General features: G+C 45.8%; 1 protein-coding gene across 3 annotated transcripts in view; it reads right to left on the bottom strand.

The window, feature by feature from the left end:
• Positions 1–14719, bottom strand: part of ADCK1 (aarF domain containing kinase 1) — an 87266-nt gene that overhangs the window by 39981 nt on the left and 32566 nt on the right. For all 3 annotated transcript variants that reach the window (XM_051620891.1, XM_051620893.1, XM_051620892.1), the window contains exon 4: positions 9186–9389. In XM_051620891.1, coding sequence (XP_051476851.1) covers positions 9186–9389 — 204 coding nt within the window. The remainder of the gene's footprint in view (positions 1–9185; positions 9390–14719) is intronic.

Raw genomic sequence — 14719 nt, 5'->3', positions numbered from 1 at the left:
TAGACCTGAACCAATCAAGTTACATCCAATAAGGTGTTTGGCAAAATTAGCTTTGTTCTCCACTCACAAATGATATCACCTCAGTTTCATTCATTATCCAAAATGAGTCAACTAATGTATATTTTCTACCAATCATTTGAAATTTGGAAGGGTGGGTGCTGAACAGCCTCTTCCAAGAAATTGCCAATTCGTGATGGAGTGGTTATGTGAGCTTTGTAAAGGAGAAACTTGGGGGTTTGCTTCAGCTGAGCTCTCCTGGCACAAGCAATAGGTCATGTGAGTTTATTGCTTCAGTTGTCACAGGTTTGGCTCTGAATGATGCATCCTGTAAAACCAAAGCACTGCAAAGCTAACAGAAAATAAGTACAAAATGTGCTTAATGTTCACAAACAGAACTTGATTTCCAAAGGAAGCATGAGAAAACTTCTCTCTCAGACTGGCCTACCTACTAGGGACTTTGCTTACTAATGGTGGAAAGGCCTTTGAGACCCCTTAGATTCCATTTTTGCTTCATTTCTCAAAGCACAAAAGCATATTGAGTGTGAGGCTTCCCATGAGGAGGATTTTCAATGTTCTCACCCATAGCAGCTTTTTTACAGGGAGAAAAACCTGCAGGTGGGGTTGAAGTGCTTTCTACAGCTCAGCACCCTTTCATGGAATCAGGCTGTCTGTCAGATAGATCCCAGAAGAGCCATAAAACTGAGCTTATTAGATCACTGTACAGCTTAAAAATTCATAAAAATGCTATGTGTCTACTCCGCGTGTTAGGAAAATGTGGAGATGTCAAGGTCAGGCCCTATAACTCCTTATTTCATCTTATGTCATTTGTTCCATCTATAAATAACCTATTGCCAAAAGTCATCAGACTTACTGCATCATCTCTTCATGTTTCCAGTGGGTCAAGAGCCAAGTAACTGGGCAGACAAAAAATTCTGAAAGAAAACAGAAGATGCTAACCCGACAGAATCAAGAGGTACATTAAAAGATCAGTGAGCAGGCAGATGACAGGATTCCCTGCTCCCTCAGAGAAAAATCAGGTGTACCAAGCACAGTCGGTGTCTAGAGCAGAGCATTAAGTAAGAATATTTCTGAGTGTATCAGCAGCAGGCTTTGAAACAGAAGCCAGTCCCTCCACATGGCAGCTGAGTATTTCTGTCCCTGCCCAGATCCTGCTGTGTCATAAATGCATACAGATTGCTGGCCAAATGAGACATACACCATATTTGAAAAAAGAAAGTCTCCATATGTGAGAAGGCCACAAAAGGACTATTAATCCCAGCTACAGATAGTGATTTCCAGTGATTTTTTGGAGCTGGAAGGGTTATGCATGTGCTGAGAGGTGGTTTCTGCTGATGGCTGGAGCACTGCTGTGCAGCACATCCACCACCTCCGCAGGACATGGACAGTGAACACAGCCCAAAACAGCTGTGGTGTGCATTGCCAGCCAAGATTTATTTACATCGGAGCAACACTTCAGGTATCATCAAATCTCTGAAAAAAAACGTTCTGAATAGAGCTTACCATCTGCACACAAGACACTGTGAGCCAACAAATTCCATGCAGATATGTCATACACTAACACCCAGGCACCTAAAGAATTTGTAAATTAAAGAAAAAAAATGTCACCAAGCACATAACTCAGAACTACTTCTTCCCAGGCCATTCCCCATTGCCTTTTCTAATCTCAAATCTTTCACTTCCTTGCAGAAGGCCCTCAAAAAATGCTTCAGAAAATTCACTGTCCAACCTCCTGTATCATAAATCTTAGTAACTTAAAGGAAGCCAAAGGAGATTATCCTCTAATCTATCAAAAAAATCTTCCCTCTCTCAGACAATGGGGCTCAGAGCACCCAGGAAAGGGCTGCCATGAGCAGGACTCAGCCAGACTCTCTCCCAGGAGCTGTGAGCAGAGAGTAAACCCACTGAAGGAGGGAACACCCTGTTCCAAATCTCTCTGGGCAGTAAGGACACCAGGTCGTCCTTGGTATGACACTATGAGTCAGTAACACTGAAACTTGCATGTGGAGCAAGCAGGAACATGAGGAACAATGCAAGGTGTACCATCAGAGCCACATGAAGCTCCCAGTTTGCTTTCCCTGTCTATCCTTGGCAGTGGAACAGTGGTTCTGGGCAGCTAATGCCTGCATGAAGGTTCAGTGTGGAGGAAGCCAGAGTGAGATCTGCCAGTAACTGAGGCCTCTTACCAGAGACAGGGCAGGGACAGCAGAGCAGAGGCTGCAGCAGCAGCAAGACTGGTGCAAGAAGCCCATTCCTGCCTTTCAGTTGACTAATGTAGGACCATTTGTTCTGGGTGACATTAATGCTATTCACCATCCATCTCAGACTCTTTAAATTACCTTTTTATGACCAAAATCCTTTTCATAATTGATAAAAATCTCTTTTTTATATCCCAAGTTATTGAAAAAAATGTGAAGCTTTTTTATTCCTCATTATAGTTTTAATACAAATGTGGTTTTTATTGATGGCTACTTGGAAGCCCTGATGAAAGGCCTACTGAGAGAGGCTCAGAGAGCTGGGAGAAAGCCCAAATTCTCCTATCCCACTTCACTGTCAGAGTTATGGCAACCATAGCCCAGCCTCCACTCTGGTGAGTAATGGAATGTGGGTAACTTCAAGACTTCCTATGATGCGCACAAAACCCATACCAGGTATAAGAGGCTCTTGCTGACCTAAATCTAGTTTTACTGTGTCTGATAGTGATGTATGTGAGGGCCAACTCCACAGAGCACCCCAGCACAGTGTTGCTGGAGTGAGGTACTTAAGGACACAAGCAGGATCACAAACTACAGGAGATCTGGGTGTTCAACAGAGCCATTCAGCATCAGTCCCGCAGCCCCAAGCAACCATGAGAACAACCATGCACACTGACTGTGCCACACATCAGTGCCTTCAGGCAGAACACTTGACCACAAAGCTGTGCAACACTGGAGGAAGCAGGCACGTGTCCTGGCATCCTGGACAGATTAGACAACACTGCCAGCCTGGGAAGAGGCTTCCTGGGGCCGTAACAGGATCTGCAGCATTGTAACCTGAAGACCTTCTGATCTAGCAGAGTAAATGAATCTTCTCTAGGGCAAAATATGAAGCCAGCTACTGAAAGTGGCTTGTATTCCCTTGGGAACAACTTAGATGCTGTAGGACAGGCAGTATAATACCCAACAGCCTATTGAAGGCCTAGCTGCTCTCCCACAGGGGCTGAGCACTGCTTCAACAGTTCTGCAAACCTGAAGTGAGCATATGTCTCGCCAGAGCTTAAAATGCTAATCAACAGTTCCAGAAGGAAGGGAATCGCTCTGTCCTTCTCCCTTTCACTGGCGCAGCAAAGACTGCCATGCTGCTCCAAGACTGCAGACAGAACTAGGAGTAAAAAGAGAAGTCTCTTCCATTCTCTCTGTCTTTTCTCAGTTCAAAGGCAGAGAAGTATCTTGCTATGGGTATTAGCACCTTGCTGAGGTCTCATTCTAAATCTTTCCCATGGCAGGTTCACATGGGCGTGCGTTTTTTGTCTCTCCCTGTCAAATTGCATGTGGCATTGCTGCGCATCATTGCAGCAACCATGCTCCCAGGTGTATGTGGGTACATTTCAATAGTGGATGAATAAACCCTGTGTAACCAACCTAGAAAAAACTCTGGGAGCCTTGGGAGCAAGTTAAGGTAGAGGGACAAAGGGCAGCGTTCTTCCTAGCCACAGTTTTGTTGCAGCAACACTAACTTCTCTGCTGAGGAGTATCTGTTTCTTAACACACAGCATTGATGCCATCCTAGGTAAAAGGATGTGAATCCAAGGGGAGAAAAGCCCTTTAAAGAAGGCTGCAACCCCCAAGAACCACTATCTGTAAAAATGCATCCTGCTTCCCAAACTAGAGTACAGGAGGTTCCTCTACCACGTGCTTTGCTTACAAATCGCAGTCAACCTGCTGACATATCCTGCCCTGCTAAATCACCGAGCTCCATTATTGCATGGCTGCAGGAGGCTTCTTGCAAATGGCAAAATAGTCCTTGAACAACAGGTAAAAGCCGCAACTAACTGGATGAAAAGGATGGTTTCCTTGGAGGTGCTGGATAATAAAGCAATTAGAAACTACTTCCCATTACCTGAACTCCCACAAAGCTGAGCTGGACTGACATGCTTCCAAATGACTGTTTTTCCATCTATTTCAGCCCTTCATACAATTCAGCTTCGGCAGAGACAAGCCTCAACCTCTGGGCTCTCCCCAGACCTTTCTCCCAGCTTTGAACAAAGCAAGCACTGGAAGCAACACACTCAGTCACTGGTGTGTTCTCCCTAAGGAGCCTGTTTTGCCTCTCAGCCTTCCTGGAGTGCAGCAAACTCACCAGCAATAGTATAAGTGTGTGTGCAGATGTGGATACCTGGGGTACAAGAAGAGAGCTGGTCAGGATTTCTTAAGATCCCTTGCTCAATAGCATTTGAGACTGCTCGGCTTCAGCAATTTCCACTCATCTCTGCAGCAGCTTCAACAGCTGTTAGCAAGAGGCCAGACATCTGAAGATAAGTCAAGAGGCAAGGAGGAAGGACAGACCTCCCACTCCCATGGCAGGCAAGGCTGGCCCTATGCTCTACACCCACCCCTCACAGTCCCCCAGCAAAGATGCAGCTCGACACAGAGCACCAGGGCAGCTGCACAGCACAGGTGCCATGCCAGCATGGGAAAGACCCTACCTGAGCCCATGCTGGCCTCATGGGGATGCTAACTTTATCCTTGCCCTAACTCCCAAGTGTGCAAACCTCAGACCAGACACAGAAGCAGGGACTAGAGGACCTGCCTGATGGGAACCAGCCAGAAAGAAGCACAGGTGGAGGAAGTAGCATATATCTGAAGGAACACTGGTGAGAGATGGGTGGAGAAGGAATATTTCCCACCAAGAAAAATTACCTCCAACATGAGTAAAAGCCTGGGCAGAGTATTGAGTACACAAACACACTGAGGAAGAGAACAAGGAGTCTTGGGAAGAAGGTCATAAAGTGGATTACAAAACGCCGATGAGTGAGGATGGGCTGGAAGCTGATGAGCAATAGGTTCTGGAAAGTGACATCTTGCTGTTCACAGGAGAGACTAGAATGGTGCTAAGTTGATGGAGCTATGCCATGGCCTACAGGGATGTGCAGACCAGATGGGTGACCACAAACCAGGAGGAATTTTAGTACTAGAAACAGGTAAAAGAGTGTGTTGGCATAGACAGGAGAACACAGTTAAGACAGGAGATGTTACCAGTATCTAAACTGATTGTCATTGCACAGTGGCAGAGAAGCAAGACCCACGGAGCCATGTTAGGGACTGCACTGGACAGCACTGGAGTCAGACAACAGGAAGACACCAACGATATTTGGAAAAGCAGGGCTGTAAAAGCTACCAAGTCATTCTGCAGCCACTCAGCATTATGAGGAGGGGTGCTCTGGAACATCCTTGATTAGAGCAGAGTGAAGCAGATGTACTTTTGAAAGGGGAGTTTCACAACAGTCCAATCAGTCTAGCAACGAGTGATAAGCTCCCTTGAACACCTTGCCCATGGAAATCACCCAGAGAAAGACCTACAGGAAGCCTTTCTGACAGACAGCAAAGGGCTGTCAGGTGAAACTAGCTTGGACAAACTCAGAGATGCCCTGGTGCTCTGGGACCAAACTGGCATCACCTCCCCAGTATTCCTATATCCCATGACCACAAGCCAATCTCTTCAGATAAGCCAGAGGGAGGAAATGTCCCTAATCTCAGTGCTACCAAAACATCTTTTCCACCATTTCTAGTTTCTAAGCACAACACTTTTGTGCTTTTAAGGTGAAGCCACTCAAAAAGATCCATCTTCCAGAGCTTCTCACCAGTCTTTCTCCCTAATTGGCTGGTGTCCAAATTTCACCAGAAGTTGCCTGGCCCTGCTCTGCATGCACCTTGTTGAGTCAGAGAGCTTTGCTGAACTTTAATGTGTCATTAATAGCCCTTCAGAAAAAATTACAATTGTGGGGTACAGAACATACTCATTTCAGATTAATTTTCCACACCTGACACCTTTTCACATTCAGAACCTCGTTCAAGAAGGGAAGATGAAAACAGAGGTAGGACAGACTCTTTCATTCATACCTCATTGCCCATTCTTATGCACACAGCTTTTCCCAGCTGACCCAAGGAATCCATCTAGAACAAGCCCTACCTGTGGTATCTCCACTGTCTCTCCAAAAGACACTTACTCTATGATGTTGCTGGTGAGTGTTTCCAAGAGTCACTGTAAAGATTTCTTTGTGCAGCCTCGCCCACTACTACTACTTGTGTTGTCCTGAGAATCCCACCCCGACCCCAGCCTCCTGCATCCAACACTCATGAAAATTATCACCTCCCATTGTCACTTCGTGGAACTACTATGGCTGAGATTAGAAAGCCAGCATCTGCTCACTACTGATTCTTTTTATCTCAATGATTCCTGTTAGGTACACAGATTCTCCCTAGACTTAAAAGAGGGTTTGACAGGGCAATCCACTCAGTCAGCACGTATGATGCTGCTGCTTCTGTGTCAGATCAGCACACATGCCATTTGCCTTTAAATCAGTCCATTAGCTCATGCAGCAGAGTTACACGCTGCAGCTCCCAGTCTCCAGCCATGATGCTGGCGTAGAATGGGAGTTTGCCCATTAGCAGGGTGTCATGCAAGTCTGTGTGGTGACAACAGAGCTGTGTCAAACTGCTGTAAACCCACCTCACAAGCCCTATGCCTTTGCATAAAGATCAGTCCCATTTGCACGCTCTCCAGTTCTTCAGCCAGTTTTCACACAAAACACCTCCATTTGTCAAAAATTCAAGCCTCTGATAAGATTCTCAGGACTAGGTCACATCAGAAGACAGACTATTTCTAATTGACTGAAGATATAATGCTTCTATACTCGAAACTGGCTTTTTTTGATCTTCATGCCCTTTTGCAAGCTCTTCCCTAATTTGTCAGCTTGTCACATTCCTCCCTAGGTATCTCTGTATTTCCAGTTGCTATTTCCCCTATTTGTTCTGCACAGATCCAAACTGTATGTAATTACTTCTTGCCTACACTCAAGATTTATCCAAGAAGCCTGCTCCTGCACCCGATGGGGGAACTGGAAGTCTCACCACTGAATTTGAGAGCAGCAGGATTGGGCCTAAGCCTCCTGGGAAGGTTCCCTCACTATAATTTTCTCTTTTATCTGAATTCATTTGTAAGTTCCCAGATGTGATGCTGGCCCCAAGAGGAAAAGTTTCGGGGTCTCCCTTTGCACTGCCCTCTGCTCTGACACTTCGCCTTGCCCTTCTGCCATCTATATTTCAGCCAAGTATATTGTATTTAAAAGGTACTGAGGATGTAGCTACAGTTGAATTAAATCTGTTCCTGAAGTAACTCTATTAAATCCTCTGGGATCCAGCAAAGACAACTTTGGTGCATTAGGTTCCCCAAATCCTTTTTGCTTTCAAATACCTTGATTTGGTATCTTGTAATGAATGGAAATGGGTATTTACCTCTGCTTTTAATACTGCCCTGTTTGACCAGCTCCTTCAGTTTTCATACACATCATTCTCTTCATTTGTCTTATTATCACTCTCCTTCTCTCATTAGCATTTCATCTCTATCTCTTTCTTCCCATTTCTACCTGTTTTGTTCTCCGTCTGTCTCTTTAAAATTATATATTGCCCAGCACCGTCCATGTGGGTGCTAAGAGGGAAGGCTGCTGTGGAGACTGGATTCGAGCTGCCTTGCTGGAAATCAATGAAGCACAGAGGGCTCATCCGGCTCCCAAAAAGCTGGAAGAATCCAGGGCATCTCAGTGGCAGCTGAACATGCACTTGTGAGAAAAGAAGAGGGCCCATCTCCAAGCACCTGGCTCAGTCTGAGAGATGTTACACATGCTGAGCCAGGGTAATGGTCATTTAATGAGAGCTAACATCAGAGTGGCTTTCCATGGCTTCTGCAGAGGGCAGATTGCTAGATAGAGGCCCATGGAGCAGCAGGGGTTTGCAGGGAGCAGTCAGCCTGCCCTACTCCATCTATCCACTGAGCTATGAAACACAGCTGGTACCAGCCATGCTACAGGGATGTAGCACTGAGAGAGGGAGCATCTTGCAGGTCAGGGGCTGACATTAACACTGCCATTGAACTGCAGGGAAATATTAGATGTCATTCCTGACTAGACAATACCAGGGAGCTAAACCTACACACAAGCAGACCTACCCCATCCAAATCTGTCTATAACATATTCACTAGGTGCAAATATTTCACTTACCCTCTCAAGTTACCCCCATACTTCCTCACCACATAGTCACACACTCCAGAACACCTCAAAATACATGTCTACATTGCTTCCGTTCTTCAGCCTCCTGTCTTCCTCCCCCTCATGCCCACCTTCTTCTCTTCCATTGCCTTTTCACACTGTTGCCTCCTGCCTCTCTCTCACATCAGCTGTGATCCTTGAAATACCTCTACTCAACCTGGGCTGGAGCATGAGGGGATCTCTTCTTGTAAGGGGCAAGATGCAAAGTAGCAGAACACTCTCACTAAATACTGCTGTTACTTCCCTTATATCTAATGACCACAGGCACCCACCTCTGATCTCAGTGCTGTGGGCAGCAGAGGGTTAATCGTGACACAGACTCCTGGGCTATTGTATTATCTGAGTGCAAACACTGGAAGTGATTTATGCTGTTATTTTCTTTGGGGGTTAATTAGGGGCTTGAGAAAGTAAAAGGCTGTCAGTGCTACCTGGAATTGGTCTAGTACAGCCAGGGGAGAGCAGCTGTCCCTCACAGAGCCCTGTTAATACATCTTTGTCCTGAACATTAGTATCCCCAGCTCCTACCCCTCAGTGTGGCAGACAGCCCTCCATCCTGACCTCCAGCAACCTTGTTAGTCTTGGCATAAACTCTGGGGTACTCTGCTCTGCTGAGCCTTGCCATTTCCACCTGGCAGCCCCCACACTCTTAGTCCCCTTAGTCCTTTGTTATCTTCTTTCCTAAGCTTGCCAATAATGCCCATCAATGAACAGTGAAAATTTACAAGGGGCAAGGAGGAGATATCACCCTTTGGTATCTCTTTCAACTGAGAACCACCAGGGACTTCCTTGCTCCTGTTTTCCTTCCTCTAGCTCCCCAGGGCTTGCTGTGGCCTGAGAAGCCAACACAGACTATGGCTGCCCTTACCTCTTTGCCCAGATCCTCACGGATGACTTGCTCAATCTCCTCCCTGGTGCTCTGTGGGGCCTGGCTATGCAGCACTTTGAGGGTGCGAGTGTACTCCTCAGGCAGCAGATAGTCAAGGGCTCCCAGGTGCTGTCCCACCTTGATGAAGGTGCCTCTGTTGGCGCAGCACAGTTCCCGGAGGCGCTCAGCAGAGCGCAGGTGCACCTGCGGAGAGACCAGAACATCAGCCAAGCCCTTGTGCTGTCTGTTACATGCTCATGCACACGTATGTACTTTTTATTTGTCCAGTATTTAAACAGATGGATTTCCCTTCTTGGTTGAGGCATCATTCTCTGAGGTGTCAGCTAAGTATTAGGACTCTGACTTGATTTAGAGGGGCTCATGCAGACTAGGACAAGGTGCTCAAGATTATAAGATGCTTTGACACTTGTTTGCACAGGCACCATGATCAGTGACAGTCCATTAGTTTTTGGCTGTCTAGGGCTACATTCTTGCACAGAGTAAAGATGTCTCACCATAGAGCAGCATTGTCTTGTCACTGCAATCCACAGCTACGATGCACAGTTTGGGAAGCCCTTGTCAAAAGACAAAAGTCAGGACCACAACCATATGTGTTATACTCTTAGCATGACTGTGATGAATTAAAGTGAAAAGAAAATTACAGATACCATCTCAGAAACTCCCAGGAACTTGGAAGAGTCTGTTAAATATCAAAACTACAGATGTCTATTTGGCAGTGAGAAGGACAATACATGTGCAGTCCATCATCTTCTTCAGCTTACTCTGACAGACCAGAAGGGGAAATTCCTCCAGTCCTGCCAGGTCTTGGTTCTTACTGCTTACATGGCCAACAAAGTCCACAGTGATAGCGGTTTTAGAAACTAAGAATTAGAACTCTTTCCAGCTTTGCTCACGTTGGCCAAAATGCAGCCACCAAATGACAAAACCCATCACCAACCAATTGCCTGGTCTGGATTTCAGCTCCTGAGTTCATTCTGCCTGTCAGGAAAAAAACAGCCACCACATTCTTCAGTGACAATTATTTATTCTGCCTTTACTACTCTCAGTAGAAAAGTCTCCTGCCAAGGAGACAGCTATACTTGATATTCTTTAGTAAACTGCAGATAAGTTTACCCTGATGCATTAATAAAATCTAAGCAAATCAATGACAAAAAAAAAAAAAAGTTCACACCCATCTCCCGTTAATGCCTGACACCTATCTGCATGCAGACTTCTAATTCCTCTGGCTTCTGTGTCAGAAGTCATTGAAGGTCAAATTCTGTGTCCACAGAGCTCATCTGCCTGAGATCCTGTGGTGAGGGACTACCAAAAGCCTGGAAGTATGTGGCTGAAAGGAACAACACCACAAACATGCATGAACCCCTGCCCTCCCCTCACCCCATTTAGTGGCTATCTTTGCCCTCTGTGGAAAGAAATGTCATGTCACATCATGGGACAGGGTGAGTGTCTCGCATTTGGGAATGCATCAAGGGACAGAGTGGGTGCTGAGCTGCAAGTGCACAAAACACAGGCCTAGGGGAGTGAGGAGAAAGCCTAATGTGCAAGTCTCACACTCAGCATGTCAGACGTGACAGCTTGATGCACACACACACATTTTCCAAGGTGGGTGCGCATGGGCAAGCATGACTTGTGATAGGAGAGTGAGCTTCCCCCAGCATGCTGCCTGCTCCCAAGCAGTTGCAAATACATAGGCAGAAAATACCATCCATGAACATGTCTGAAGTCTCCCACATTATTGTGCTGCATTTTACACACCAGCTTTAAAGTTCCTGCTGTAATAAGCAAGCCCCTGCCCTGGCTATTTCCCTGCTCTCCTTCCCAGTGTGCGATGGAGGCAAAAGCAGGCCAAAAGGGGACAAAGAATGGAAGCTGTGAATGAGGACGAGACCGCAAGAAAAGCAGTGAGGGAGTAATGGGATGAAAGAAAAAGGCAGTGGGAGGGAGAGAGACAGAGCAGCTGGGTAGTTTGTCACAGCCCCGGGAGTGCAGCCCATTACAGGAAAACAGCTTTTATGCAGCTCTGATAATTGGCCTCTGCCTCCAGCCATGGAGGAAACCCCCTGCCAGCAGCCAAGGGAGAGGGGAGCTGTGGCCGGCCACCCCCTGAGGCATCAGACAATCACAGTCCAGGGTGCCGGTAGGAAACAGTGGCAAGGCTCCTTGAAGACATGCTCCAAAATCCCCAGCACGGAGCACAGGCCAGCGCAGGCTCTGTGAACTCCCACAGGCACGGCAGGAGCCCATCAAGTGCCTCCAGGCTGCAGCACGGCTCAGGGCAGGGCGGCAGCACCCCTGAGGCTGTAGCCTGGTGCTGGGCATAAGGCCTCAAACAAATCACGAAGGGAGATGGAAAAAACAGGAGGGAAAATTGTTGTAGCTGAAAATGCAACTGGTTGTAGATGCAACTGCATGCAGGGTGTATCTTCGTATCAGTCACTGCTGAGAAGGAGACAAAAACAGCCCCTCTCTCCTTAGCACACCGAGAGAGGAAGTTTTGGCGCTCCCAAACTTATCCACCCTGTAGAGAACTCAGTTGGCCTCATGGACACAGCAGTTCTGGCCAAGAGAGACAAGAACAGAGGGCTCCAGGAACAAAACAGAACAAAATTCCCATGCAGAGCATCCCCCACCATGCTCTCACAACTGGCTTGGCTAGAACTCCTAAGAGACAGCTGCCCTGGCTGGTTGTCCAGACCAGGGAATGCCAGCTCCTGCCCCTGATAGAGAGGTGGGAGATGATCAGACAACTCATCTCAAAAGAGGAAATCTATCTGTAGCCCTACATTTCACTAAAATCCAGAGCACACTGGAGGCAAAAGTACCATGAGAATGAAACAGGACTGTGAATGCAGCTTCGAAGGCCTCTCTTCTTATCCACCAGGTCAGTATTTTTTGCATAAAAATGTTCATAACGCTATCTGTTGATTGCCTGGATTTTCCCAAGCTAGGTCCTGGTCCAGACTTGTTTCTCTGATAGATGACCTCCTCCTAATCATAGGCAAAGTAGGAATGCCACATTGCTACTACTGTGTCCAATACTGTTGACCCGTGTTTCTGTCACACCTTGAAGAAAGTGCCACTTGTACAAACCACGCCTAGGAGCACACTGCAGAGAAAGGAAGGATTTCATGTACCAAATATTACCAAGAATAAGCCTCCAGGAATCACTTCAGGTCACAAATGTGTGAATACGGTTTCTTTTCTTAGTCTATATGGGCATCTCTTTCTGTCTTAAACCTCCTTCCTTGAATTTCAGAAGGACAAATTCTCCATAGGCCCATAGCATGGCTATCAGGCCCATGTGGTTTACCTAAACCCTGGGTAGATTGGAATTAATGCTCATTACAAAAATTGTTCCATATGGGCCATAATGGAAGTAATAATTGTCAGGCGTGGACAGGAGGCACCTCTGGGATGAAGCATGTACTCAGCAAGCAGAACTGCAAAGGGACATTTTTTAATTTAGCCTTGATGTACAAGCAGACCTGGCTTCTCAAATAATTTTGATGCTTTTGAAGAAGCCTTTACTCACAGTGACCTTAACAAAGAACTGCTCTTCAGAGCATCAGACATGCAAGGTGTCAAAAATTGGCAGATGCTAATCTGATTTTAAAAATAAAGGCATTAATTTAGCAGAAAATAAATACCAATCTTACAGTATGCTCATGAAAATTTGAGTATCTGATACCTGCGGACAGACCTGGTGACAAAAGCACTCAGAAAGGCCACTAAAGACAGCAAGGCAAGTGGTGGAAGCCACTTCTCATAAGAAAAATCCTTCAGAAAAGCCATTCCAGCCCTCAAGGGCATACTCATAGCTGGTAAAACGTGAAATGAGGATTAGGAATGCAGAGAGAAAATTTGAAACGCAATTAGTCAAAGATAAAACAAACAAGTCACCAGAAATTCCTGATGATGAGTACCGCCTCCAGAAACCCTGCGAACACAGGCATTTCACACATGACGTCAGGCTGGATTTTGCCCAGAGGACAGGGCTAGAAGGGCTGCTGCTCTTCCCATCTCCATACTGGAAAGCACTCTTGTACAGGTGAGCAGGAACAGCTACACACCATGTAGCGCCCACCTACTCCCGACCTGAGCAAGGGAAAGGAGGCACCTTCTCCTGCTGCAGGCAGGATGCTGAGGACAAGCCTGCCCATCACTGCTTACAATGGAAATACACTTTCCAAAGTAGTATTTCAAGAAAGATGTCTCCAGAAAATACCCTGAAAACTTCAATCATATACAAATTATAGATTAATTCAGAAAGGAGCTGAGATACTAATAATAATAATAAAAAGGGGATTGCACATTAAAACCACTAGCTTCCAGAGGACTGGAGGGGGACAAATGTTGCTCTGTTTTTAAGAAAAATCCAGAGTAATCTGGGAAATTGTAGTCCTGCAAGCTTTTATTCTGTATCAACGGAATTAGGTGAGGCAATACTTATAGAGAGTACTAAAAAACATCTAGCTAAATGTGATATGAATGGAAAAAGCCAACAGGGATTTTAAGAGGAAAAAAAAATCATTCTTCACTAGTCCACTAAAATACTCTGAGCATGTTAATGCAATGATCAATACAAGAGAAAAGAGAGATATGTATTGGGACATTCGAGTGGCTTTCAATAAATTCCCTCAGAAAGAGTGAAAAGAAAACTCAGTAATTATTGGAGAAGATGTAAGAACATCAATTGCTCATTTTATCCCATTCCTGACTCAGAATTCCCTCTCGGCAACACCAAGTTCAGCACTATAGACTGGAGCAGTGGGGGGCTCTCTTCCTAGGACAAGGCTGCAACATTTAGGGCTGTTTTTAACACAGTTCCATTTCAACCTGCTCTGAGCTCTTTTAGATGATGTGACACTGCAGTAGCCCTGTCTACATTAACACCTGCAATGTTGTTACTTCCAGTGAGGCTGAACTCACACTGGAAACACCAAGAAATATGATGAAAAGGGAAACAGGTACAGGTAGCACACACAAGGCAGAAGAGGTCCTCTACTATAAATGAGTTGACTCACATCACTGTCAAAAACTAGCAGCAAGAGTGTCCCATTACACCCATTCTTATACCAAGGTTTAATTTCCCTGCTAGTGATCTGGCAAAGGAGAGAACAGTGCAGTGACAAAAATTCCATGAGATGCAACAGAAATTATTCACCACCTCAGAAAAATAAGCCCTGACAACTCCCTACTAAAGGCAGGTGAACAACCAATAGACTGGCAGATACCACAGATGGCTGCAAGGTTACATATACTGGAAGGTGAATTTTATCCTGCCTGCACACACTGATAGGCCCTACATTAACTGTAACCACCCAACACTTGCATCACATTGCTGTGGATGCTCAGTGAAGACACCTGCTTACTGCACAGTGGGGGTCAGGAAACCCCAAACAAGCTGTTTGACTGTGTTAAAATATCAATATGCTATAGTATACATTAAAAGCACAATGTCACCTTTGATTCTGGACATCCCATCAGAAAAAGAGGCACAGAAGAAAAAAGAG

The sequence above is a fragment of the Apus apus genome, chromosome 5, assembly GCF_020740795.1.
Source record: "Apus apus isolate bApuApu2 chromosome 5, bApuApu2.pri.cur, whole genome shotgun sequence".
In the NCBI taxonomy this organism is placed as follows: domain Eukaryota; kingdom Metazoa; phylum Chordata; class Aves; order Apodiformes; family Apodidae; genus Apus; species Apus apus.
Note: the sequence above shows the minus strand (reverse complement) of the source record. Positions and strands in the feature narration are given on the sequence as shown.